Raw genomic sequence first — 12,707 nt, forward strand, 5'->3', positions numbered from 1 at the left:
AAGAGGTTGATCTTCAAAGACACGAACAAGAAATTTTGTTCGTTTAATTAAATGAACGAACATGAACACACCTCGTGTTCGTTCATTAATGTTCGTGAACATTCGTTTATGTTCGTTCATTTATGTTCGTGAATGTTCATTTATGTTCGTTTAAATTTTAGTAAAGACATCAATAGTTATATTTAAATGAATATTAGCTTTTCTAACTACTTATATAAATATGACTAATTAGTAATTAAGTTTCTAGTTAAAAATGAATATTAAACATTTTCTTAGATCGTAACTAATCACTTACTTAATATTTATATAAAAACCTACTGTAATATATTAGACTTGTTTATTTGTGTTCACTAATGTTAAATGTGTTTATGTTAATTTATGTTTGTTTATGTTCGTTTATGTTCGTTTATGTTCGTGAACTGTTCGTTTAGGCTTTAACGAACGAACATAAACGAACACGAACATGCCCGATTTCTTAATGAACAAACACGAACAAAAAAGTGTGTTCGGTTACATGTTCGTGTTCGTGTTCATGTTCGGTTAAAGTTAAATGAACGAACACGAACATGCCTATGTTCGTGTTCGTTCGGTTCGTTTACAGGCCTACTCAACTGCATAGATATAGTCCATATTTACGTCTGAATAACACAATAACACAATTGGAGATTTTTGTCAACATAATAATAATAATAATAATAATAATAATAATAATAATAATAATAATAATAATAATAATAATAATAACAATAATAATAACAATAATAATAATAATAATAATAATAATAATAATAATAATAATAACTCTCAAGTGTGTGTGTGTGTTTTCGGACAGAATGCTCTCAAGAACTCTATCTTTCTGTATGTCTCTCTAAGTGTCTGTCTTATGAAACACAACACACTGCATGGGTATATATACACCCAGCCCAGGTTGACATGTCCGAAGGATTCGATAGATGGTCGAAGGATCATCTATCGACTACAAAGCTTTCGAAGGATCAGCATTCACCTCGAAGGATGATCTATCGATCATCCATTCGAAGGTTCATCTTTCGAGTTCATCGAAGGATCAGTATTATCCTTCGATGTGCATCCTTCGAGCCAGACAAATGACAACCAATAACTAACTGTTTGACCAAGTCAATCCGGAGGAAGGTTGACTCGGTCAACTTACAGACTAACTAGGACATCGTTTACATATAGACCGAATACAGACAAAGTACAGACACAAGTGCACCAACAGATGCGGGTCTAAAACCGCATCTTATAGCCAATTTACCCGCATCTTTTGCTCACTTTTGTACTAGTGAAAGAAATGTCTTATTTGTAAAAAGCAATGGCCATAAAACACTTAAAATGACTCATTTTAAAACGCAATGGACTGAAAACACCTAAAAAATGTGTTTTACCTAAAACGCAATAACTAAAAACACTTCAAAAATGTGTTTTACCTATAATGCAATGACTAAAAACACTTAAAAATGTGTTTTTTTTCTAAGACGCAATAGCCAGAAAACACATAAAACTTCCTTATTTCTAAAACGCAATGGACACATAAAATTGTCGACTGTGAACTGTCTGAATTGTCTACGAATTACTGTCTTCGAAATGAGCCAATTTCTGGAAAATTAATTTTTCTGATGCATTTTTATTACACATAAACCTCTCTGCCCCTTGGACCTTGCCAGGGGCTGCCGGCCCCTGGGACCCCCCCGCTACGAGGGGCGCTGCCCCCCGTACCGCCGCCATGATCGTAAAATGCAATGACTAAATCAAAAACCCAGATCGTAAAAATTAAATTAAAGAATTTCTTACATGGATCAAAGTGATTTCTTCAACAATTGACGAATTTTGAATGATTGAAACACTTATCAGCGCTCGAATCGAACGAATTGAGTAATTATCTCCAAAATTACCGGAAAAAACGAGATTTTTTGTCAAATTAAACTAGGTTTTCTTCAAAAAAAGATGAAGAACACGTTGATCGGGTGTTTGAATCATTGATTGGTCATGAAAATCGCACTATAATGTAGTGATTATTGACATAGAAAGTGAAGAAATGGTTGAAGACGGTGGGTTTTGAAAATGGTGGGTTTTGAAGTTACTGGGTTTCGAAAAATAAGAAGAAAGGGTTGGATTGACTAAAATACCCTTTTTCTTTATTTCAAATGTTGCCACATGTCCTAATCCTATTGCTTCCTACACTTCCTAGCCAAAATAAACTTCCTATTTGATCTTTTCCCTAATAATAATAATAATAATAATAATAATAATAATAATAATAATAATAATAATAATAATAATAATAAATAATAATAATAATAATAGTAATAATAAATAATAATAATAATAACAACAACAACGACAACAACAATAATAATAGCAATATATCCGGTGCCTATAAAAAGTCATTCAAAATGCTTTTTGCACCGTTCGTAAATTAAATTGGAAAAATATGTATACCTAAACCCTACACCCAGGTTGTGATCACAAAAAAACTAATTAACTAATCATAAAGTCCACATTAGTAATACTGTCTCACTACATGATTCATGGTTTACAATTAGATAAATTAGACTTTCCTTTTCGTTTGATCTTAGTTTTGTGGATACAGCTATATTTGTAGTTTGTAGTCATTAACGTTTTTGTAATATAACGGTGATAGTTTACGTTGTAATTCATGTTTTAATGTACGTTGGCCAATTCAATACATCCTTCTATCTTGACTTGACATGACTTGGTCAACAGATAATAATTATTGTTGGGTCTAAAATTGAGACTGAAGCTTGCCAAATTGAAGATTACAACAAGCATGAAGTTGACAGTTCTAAAGATGACGCAAGAGTTTGATAACATTAGCCTAAGGGGGTGATGGTTGGGTCTAAAACGTTTAGTCTAATGTTATCAACGAATCAAGTCAACAAAGTCAACACCATCAAGTCAAAGTCAACGCGCAAGTCGACACGGGAAGATCAAAGAAAGATATGGCGTGTGGAAGTTCCAGATTCGATAGTTATAATGCTTTGGATAATTAAATATATTTTGAGTAGTCAAAATATATTTATTATCTTTTTATTGAGTTTTCATGTTTAGTGCAATTTTTAGTAAGTTATTATCTCTAGGGACTTAATTGTAATTAGCCTAAAATGGTAAAGGCTATAAATTGAATGAGATGATTAGGGTTTTAGGGAACACACATTTCTAGAAAATTTGGGGGCTAATTGTATTTATCATTTGCAAGTTTATCTAGTGGGTTTTAAAGCTTGATTTTGAGTGTGTTTATCTTTATTCTTATACAAAATCAGATTTTTGGCTCGATTTGATCCTACAATTTGGTATCAGAGCTTGGTACTTGAATTTGGGATTCAACAATCTTCAAATTCATCCTAAAAATCTAATTTTTATTTGAAAAAGTTTTGAAACTTTTAGTGTTTTTGATTTTATTCACTTGTTCTTCAAAAATCTTGTTTTTAAAAGGTTTAAATTATGTGTTTGCTGATTGTGAGTTGAGACTAGTATTATTTGAAAGATTCATAGTGATTTTATATCATTTAAAGAGATTTCGACTCAAATCAGAAGGTTTTAGATGAGTTTTTGAAGTTTCTGGGCGATTTTTTATGAATACAGCATTTTTTTTACTTTTGAATACAGCGATTTTATTTTGAATATAGCGACTTTCCGGCGAAATTAACTTTTCCGGCGAACTTTTCCGGCGAAATTAATTTCCGGCGACTTTAAATCTTGAACATGAGTTCAAGTTCTCCGGCGTATTTAGTAAATACGCCGGTAAGTCACATTTTCCGGAGTCGTTATTCTGACCATTTTTTTTTGCCAGCGTAGTAGTTACAGAAAGGTGTAGAAATAGATTCAGTTTTTATTTATTAATTAAAAAAAATTAAAAAAAAAAAACAAGCTCAGATATTCAAGAACAAACAAAACCCAGATCTGTATCAAAAACTATCTCCGGCTACCACACTTCCCACCATCATCATCACTCAACCGTAATAAATTGTTCAAACACCAAGAAAAGACATCAACCAACATCTTAACATCTTAACCGCTACAACACTACTTAACTGTAAACCACCGGTCACCGCCATCCCCTCGCTCCGGTCACCACCACCGCACTTCACTGTCGTTCATCCTTAACCACCGTACCATCATCACCTTACACCTCCACCATCAAACTGCAGAAATCGAAGACCCGAACACCCCAACCCGGAGCCCCACCGGAGAACCCACTCCATTTCTACAATTACCGTCTCCTCACCGTAAAAAATCCGACAACCACCCACTCGAACCCCAACCCCTGCTGAAACCGCCACAACCACTCCATCTCCACTGCAAGGTCATAACCACTCCACCACCATTCTCGTTTCACCATCGACGTACCTCAACAAACATCCATCACCACTGTGTTCCTTCATCCGCCAACCGTACACCGTTGAACCCTTCACCACACTGCAACCACCGTGGAAACACCACCAACGACTAACACACACCACCATTTCCCACCTTCTACATCTGCAACCTGTAACTGACCACGATACATAACAACCCCGACGGCCTCATACCAGCTTACACAACACCAAACTACCACCTTCCGTCGTCCCTCACCACGCACCCACGCCAACACCGCAACCCTGCCATCTTCCACCCATAACCGTCGTTCAACACCACCTGCACCCATTTCGTCCCACCGTTCACCACCAAAGAAAAGAGTAGAGGCAGAAGAGTTTTGATTGTTCTGTGTGGTGTGTGTTTGTTCATCGCAAAGATCAGGTAGAAAGAGAGAGAGAGTTGGAGAAGGGTTTGAAAGAAAGAAACAGATAGTTTTGATAGAGTGAGAGAGAAAGGAAGATAAAGGGGGTAAAAAGGGCAGTTTTAATTTCTTTTAGGGGTTGGTAATTGTTTTAGGGGTTGGTAGTTGTTGTCTAAAAGCTTTACAATTAAAAACTCCATTTGATAAAATTTTTGGTGTCCGGAGAGTATTTCAAATTTTTCAAAACGTTTTGCTGAAGTTGTAGATAACTTTTTATGGGTAGGGTGTAGTTGTGGTTGTCATTGGGTAATAGTAAAACTATATATATTTCAATAGATTTTAAATCCTACGTATTGTTAACGACATCATAAAAGTCATAGTAAGTTAGGAATTATTGGTTTTATCATAGGATCATGCATTAATTTTGGTTTATATTAAAGTGATTACAATGGGTCGTTATTTTTAAAGTTGTTCAACTTTCTTATTGCACTTGAATTAGTTAGTGATAGATTGTTAACACAATCGGACCATAACATTGCATCAGATAAATTCTCTAGCCGTGGTTTAATCACATCAGTTGGGCCGGGTCTTAAAAACTTTTTTGTGGGCCTCGAATTTTGATCAGTTTTGGGTCGGGTTTTCATAGTTTATTTTTGGGCCTTTTAAAATTAACTTGTGTTTGCAGAATTTCACCGGGCCAGGCGTTTCAAGTTCATTTGGACCAAGTACTACTAACATTTGGAGTTGATACGGGTTTAATTTTTGAAGTAACTTGAACCGGGTTTTAAGTTGAGACAAATATTTTTCGAGCTTTATAAAAAAAACATGGATGAAACTCAGAAGGAGTACGATAACTTTAGAAGTGTTCGTGGTGAAAGTTTGTCTGATCATATTACAAGGTTCATGAATTTGCTGACAAAGATGAAGAAAGCTGGAATTCCCGTTACCAACCGTGTTAAAATCAAAAGGTTGCTAGATTCACTACCAAAAGAATGGAGTACCCGGTGCATGAAGATTAAAGATGACTTTATAAGGTATCCTACAACGCTGACAGATGTCGTGGACGCTTTGAAATCTCTTGAAATGGAGGTGAATCAGATTGGTGTCACTCCAAAAGCAAGGCCAACAACACCTACCAACATGAGTTTCCCTTCCCCAATCAGTGTAGGAAGTTCATCATTTGTTTCAGCCAGGATTCTAAATAATCTTCCAGCAAGTTCTGCAAAAACATCTTTAAGTGAAAAAGAAATGGTGGAAATTGCAAAGTCAACAACTGATAACGGGAAGAAAGTTACTAAGGAAGATGATAAGGTGAAGCAGATTGAGAAGGTGGATGCAGGATTCAGTGAAGCAGGTAGAAAGAACGAAGAGAAGACGCCTTTTGAAGCCCAGCATGCAGAATCTAGCAAGGAGAAGGAAGAAAAGGACTTGGTAAACAGCATTCCACATAGCTTTAAAGTAAAGTTATGCACATCTGCATGCGTTGATGTCGTGGCACATTATAAGTCTCTAAATCTAGAATTTGAGAGACAAAAGGACAAAGCTTTAAAATTTAACAACGAGCTTAAACAGAACGAGGCCGCATATCAGAGAAAGCTGAATTCAACTTTAGCTGAAATGCAAACTCTAAAAGAATTTGTGTTTAGAAAAGATTTTATCATTAACGATCTCACAGATAGATTAGAAAAAGCTTTGAACGAAAAGAATAAATTACAAATTATAATAGACAAATGGAATGTCAGTCAAAAGACATTTACTGACATCAAAAACTGCCAACGACCGACATATGTAAAAGATGGGATCGGGTATAAGGATAGGCAAGGAAATGAAAGAAAACTCTTTTTTCCACCACATAAAAAAAACTATGTGCCTATGCCAACTCCTCATCCTGACAACGATTTAATTGATAAAAATGATTTGATTGCTCAAAATATCAATTGTGAAAATGATATAATTTCTAACGTTTCTGAAAGCAGTGAAGAGGTGATTGAGCGTGAGGAGGATGTGTGCGATGAGGATTGTGGTGGCACGAAAATGGGAATAGGGTATTCAGGCGACAGTTATATTACTGTTAACTGGTTCGCCTGGAACTGTGAGAAATCAAACAAAACTTTAAAATGTGTTGACTTAAAATCTGCTTTTTGTGATGAACAAGTTGTGTGTGAACCTCCTGTGTTTGTTCCAGAATTGAAACAAAACAGATTCGAAAAATTCCTCACTTAGGAAATTCCAGAATTTGTTCCATCTCATATAGGTACCTCAGAGTCAGAGAAAGAGCTAAATGAAGAAAGTAGCAGTGAAGACTCAAGCACCACAACTTCAGAAAGTGGCGAAGGAAGCTCAAGTGATTCGGAAACGTCAGTAACAGAACAGATGCTGGTAGAAAGGTTGAAAACCTTGAACCATCGGGTGTTCAAGAACCAACAACCCCAAATAACTCTGCAAGTCTAGTAAATCCAGATCCATTGGAAAAAGACTTCCAAATTGATGATTGCACGAGTTCAGATGATGAATCAAAGACTGTTAGGATCTAGGGGGCCATTTTGATTATGTTTGTTTGCATAAAACGTATAAGTGCAGCGGAAATGAGTAGCAAACTTTGTAAACATAATCAAAAGAAAGTATAGATTGATAAACAATTGCTATTTCAATGAGTCAAAAGATTTACAAAAGAAAGCAAATGATTACAGCAAGCTTATAATCTAAACTCCCCCTCAGCCTCATACACCAGAGTTGGTTGCACAAGATGAAAGGATGAATTGAGGAGAAAAACTCACTCAAAACGATCAAGTGTAACAGTACAGAGTACTGTCATACTTACAGGCAAACCAAACTACTGATATGCTTCAGCTGACGTCACCATGATAGTGACATCTAACCACCTAACAAACTATAAATACTGTTCTATACAAACTACTGTTATGTAATATCTGATAATCACTAAAATACAAAACATAAGGAAACTACTGCTTCACGTTCCACTGTTGTAGCCTTAGCACAGATGTTGAGTCTTCAGTGCTTTCTTCAAAGGTGATCAGTCTTTGAGAGGGCAGTGCTTGAGTCTTCAGCAGTACTTAGGATACAGCAGTAGATAGAGCAACAGAGTTTGTCTTCAGCAGTTGTTAGATACTCATCAGAGTTTGGTTTATCAGTTGTTGTAGTTGAGCAGCACTTAACATCCATCAGCTGTTAGATAACCACCGTCAAGGGGAGAGATTAGAGTAAACTACTGCTTATTAAGTGTCTACTGATGGGATCCGGTTTTGGCTTTACATTATCTGTTCCTCTGTTAGGGTTCAATCCCAACAATCTCCCCATGGAACAGATAATGCCAAAACCATTCCTTATTCAGGACCTTTATTACTCATCAAGAGTGCCTTAGCTTTTTCCTTAAATCCAACTTCAAATTCTTTGGCACTCTGGTCATCTACATCCCTGCACAGTGAAAGCTCAAGGAGATCCTGCAAATCTTGAACAATAAGGCCTAGTGCTTCTTTCCTTGATATATGCTTCACCTCACCATTGGATCTGAACAAAGTCAATACGTGGGTCTTTTGATCAGACATCCACTTTAGTATTTTTGAATCCAATGGGTTTCTTGGGAGAGATTTATTATCTGATGAGTTGAGAGATAATGGCCTTGAAAACATCTGCAGACTTTTAGACATTCTATTGAAAGCTTCTTCAATGACTCTGTCTGCTGCAGCTATATCATCTGCAGTTTCTTTTTCACTAAGCTCTTGTCTTTCAACTTCTGTCTTGTCTTTTGCAGTGTCTAGAGATGCAGGTTTGTTGAGTACCTTCTTAAAAAGGTTTTGAAGCCTTGATGAGCTGTCTTCATTTAGACCCATTTTTGAGATGGTGTCCTTGAGATACTCAACTTCCTTTTCTAAGACCTCTTCTTCAGTCAGTTGTTTGCCTTCATCTTGTTTTAACCCAAGTGTTGGACTGTCTGCTGATCTTAGCATTGTCTTGAGGTTTTCAATTTTCTGTTCAAGCTTCATCATCTGCTCTCTTTTCTTTGAAGCATTTGAAGCAGTTTTCTTCTTTTTCTTTAGCCTCTCATAGGCTTCATCAGTTTGCTGCCTAGACCATTTTGATATGGCTTCAGCAGTGTCCATCTTAGCATCCACTAACTCCTTTTTCTTTCCTTTATATTCAGCAGTGAGATCAGCAATGAGTCTTTTGTACTTACTCCAGTTTGGAGCAGTTTTCTTCTTTGAAGGATCATTTTTGACTCTTTGGATCCTTTCAGCCCTATGCTTCAAAGCTACTGGCCATTCTTTAAACTGAGATTCTTCAGCAGAATAGAACTTTTCTTTCATGATGAAGGCTAGAAGTTGTTCTCTCAATCTCTTCTTTTGATCAGCCTTTTCCTTTTCTAGCTCTTGGGCAAATTCTTCTATCTGCTTTACCTTTGCAAGGTAGAACTCCAGTCTTTTAGCAATGCCTATTTCACTTAGACTTTCCTTTTCACTGTCAACCTTAGTTTTTACTTTAGCTTGCCTTGCCTTTATTTTGAGATAATCATCCATATCCTCTGGTGGCATGTAGCCTATGAGTGAGGAGAATCTTCTTTTTGAAGGATCTTCTTCTGTATAGAATTGCCTCATCTCATTTTTGAGAGCTTCAATTTCCAGAGGATATTTTGCAGCATTAGGATCATGTGTTCCCTCATTGGCAGGTATTGGCTTCCTTTTTCTACTGGGGAGCTTTGGTTGTGATATAGGAAAGGATAGAGCAGTGGTGGATGGTTGACAAACAACTGTTGAAACAATTGGTGTCTCAACCGCTGCTGTCATTACAACTGCTGATGTATCAGCAGATGTCTTCTGCCTTTGAGCAGGAAATGAAAGATGTGATGGTGGTGATGGTGGTGGTGACTCATCATCAGGAATGAAAACCCTTCTCCTTTTTAATGGAGGGGAGGCTGATGATGTTTTGGGTGGATCAGTGCTTTGTGATTGTGACTGACTGACAGTAGTTGAAACAACTGGTGTTTCAACCACTGTTGTCATTACCACAGATGTTGTAACATCTGCTGTCTTCTGCTTTATGGCAGGAAGCAGTGGTGGTGATGTGATTGTAGATGATGATAGTGGTGGTTTTTGTGTTATAGACACAGATGATGATGGAGGTGGAGCAGTAGTTGTGGTGGTGTGTGTTGAAACAGTAGTTGTGTGTGTTGGAGGTGTGTGTGTTGATGAGATGGCAACTGTTTGGCTACAGACAGCAGTTTTTGTAACTACTGTTGTATCAGCTGTTGAAGTTTTTGTGGTTTTGTGTTTTTCTGGTTCAAAGTATATCCCATCTTCTATACCTTTCTTTTTCAGCTTGGTTTTCTCCCCCTTTTTGGCATTATCTGCCAGGGGTGTATCCATGAAGAAAATGGTAGATGGAGCTTTTTCACTCTGAGCAGTCTTTTGGATACTAGCCTTTATAGCTTTGATATCCGCTTGAGTGTCTTTGAACCTTGATTCCACCATGTTGGTCAGCATTTATACTTGAAGAGCATGCTTTTTATCAGCCATTTGTTGCTGTTGTTCAAGCATGGGTTGGAAGACATTCCAAAGCTCATTTGCAGCAAATGCTTGTGGAGCAGGTGCTTAAGCAGGAGGAACAGAAGATTGGGCTATTTGAGCTTCTAACAGCTGCTGCACCATATCTTTTATTTCTGCAACTGTAGATTCCAGATTTTCAACTCTGGTCGTCAATTCATTGTATTTTGAATCATCACCTGAGTTAACAGGATCATCTGAATCCCCACCAGCAGTGGTTGTATTAATGTGTGACTTAGGAGCTGTAGCCCAAAAGTCATCCATTGATGCCCCTTTTTCTTGGTACCGGGGACTTCTTTCTTCGGCACTCGATAATCCTTTGATGTTACCAGCAGCTAAAGATAACTTACTGGTGGTTACCGATGTTGCCATGGAAGAAATTGCCTTCAAGGGAGTCTTAGTAATGTAACAACTGTCCAACTGAAGATCTGTTGATCCATCAGTTTTAGTTGCTGCTCCACTTGAACTACCACCGAGAGTTACTTGTAACTCAAGGGGTGTAACCTCCTCAACTGTTGCTTGGATAACAGATGTATTAACATCAGACCCAGTCACTTGTGGAGGTATGCTCTCAGTAATGGGTGATTGAGAGGAACTGGTTTTTGTTTGTGCAATATCAACTGCATGCAACAGGGGTATTATTGATTGTGGCATTATTATTGGTGAGGGTATGGGTGTTGAAAGAGACATGTCCTTGGGATCAGGACTGTGGAAGATAGATCCGAGTGGACCTAGAGCTTCATATTGTGGTGTCCCTGTGCTTACAACTTGATCCTTTTGTGAGGATGCAAGAGGAGTTTGAGGCTGGGGTTGAGATCTTTCTACCAACTGCTGTGAGGAAGTAGCAGCAGTGGTTTCTGGTGACTTTTGTGTTGTCACTGGCAGTAGCTCTGGGATCTCATCTTCCAGAGTTGCCTTTGTTTTAGGTTTGGAGGGTTTTCTGGATGGTTTTCTTTTGGTCTTTTTGGTGGTGGCAGGTGTGGGTTTCAGAGCAGTGGGTCTGCTACTCTGATCACCTGGAGCAGTGGGCTCAGCAGTGGTTTCTTGAAGGTCAGTGGCAGTTTCTAAAAACTGCTCTGCCTCTTTTGTTTTTAATTTTATAGGTGCCATCATTCTTGAAAAAGTTTCTATTGTTAAACAGTTTATTTTGAATGAGACACCTTGTTTGGGCACTTCTGCCTCTTTCCCGACAAATTTTTGTTCAAAATAGTAACTGAGAAACCTAGGAAAGAGCAAAAATGCCTTATTATCAACGTTCTTTACCAAATCATCAAATATTTCCTGGGAGTAGTTATAGTTTTCATTGTTCAAAATTGCATACCCCAGGCATTGGATTTTTGTTGGTATCTCATTGAAGGACGTTATTTTATTTGAAACACACATGAGCAGTGTGTGGAATAAAAATCTGGGTGCAGAAGGGAAGTAACCCTTTTGTAGGGTGTCCCTGTTTGGTTGTTTTGCATAGCCTCTTTTCATAAAATCCTTTACCAACTCGTCTTTTGTAAAAGAGGGTTTTCCATTTAAATCATCGAGTTTAAAGGTTTCAGAGATGGATTTTGGTGAGATTTTTACCTTCTTACCCTGTATCGAGGAGTTGATGGCGGCGATGATGTCTCCTTGTTTTTCAAGGGTGGCGTTTTTCCAGAACTCTCTATGGGTATCAAGGTAAATATGAGCGTCTGCTGTTATCAAAGTTTTGTACTTTGATGCAGAAAGGATGTCAAGGATGGAATCGAAGGTGTGGTTATCGGTAGGTTTTGTGAGTATACCTACATAGTTGTGTGGAGCTTTGTAGCGAATCTCCGGTGTTTCAGCAGCCATTTGAGTGGCATCTGCTGGTGTGGAAGATGATGGTTTTGTTTTTGATTTCGATTTTGGTTTCGTCATTTTGGATGAAGAAGATCGAAGAAGTTTTTGGAGTTATGAGAGGGAAACTGCTATGAGAAGAGAACTTTTGGAATTAAATTCGACAGTAAAACCTTGTTTGGATTTAATCAGGGTTTTATTTAGGGAAAAAGTGATTGCTGATGTGGCAGCGGTTATTTTGATCTGAAGGCTAAAAACTGAACACGTGTCAAACATCTAATGAAATGGTAAATAATGGAGGACAGTTGTTTTGACAACTACTGATGGAGCAAGTATCATTAGTTACAACGGTAATAAAATGAAACAGTGGATGTATCAGTGGATGGATCAAAGATTTTAAACATCAGTGTTTTTGAAGAGCAGAGGTTGACACTATAGCAGTGGACAGACTTTAGAGAGCAGATGTTATGGCACAACAGCGTTTTAGGAACAACAGTGGATAAAAACCAATGAGGATCATATGTTTAACAACTGTTTATGCGGCAGTGTTTTGACTTTTGACAAATTCTTTTAGCACCTGTTTG

General features: G+C 37.4%; 1 protein-coding gene across 1 annotated transcript; it reads left to right on the top strand.

Annotated features, from left to right (window-relative positions):
- The first annotated feature begins 5,249 nt into the window (after positions 1–5,249).
- LOC110881303 lies at positions 5,250–6,800 on the top strand. Its single transcript, XM_022129602.2, has 2 exons — positions 5,250–6,190; positions 6,736–6,800. Exons 1-2 carry the CDS (start codon positions 5,585–5,587, stop codon positions 6,736–6,738), a joined length of 609 nt encoding a protein of 202 aa, XP_021985294.1. The 5' UTR covers positions 5,250–5,584; the 3' UTR covers positions 6,739–6,800.
- Positions 6,801–12,707: the final 5,907 nt, after the last annotated feature.

Source organism: Helianthus annuus, chromosome 11 (assembly GCF_002127325.2).
Source record: "Helianthus annuus cultivar XRQ/B chromosome 11, HanXRQr2.0-SUNRISE, whole genome shotgun sequence".
Lineage (NCBI taxonomy): Eukaryota > Viridiplantae > Streptophyta > Magnoliopsida > Asterales > Asteraceae > Helianthus > Helianthus annuus.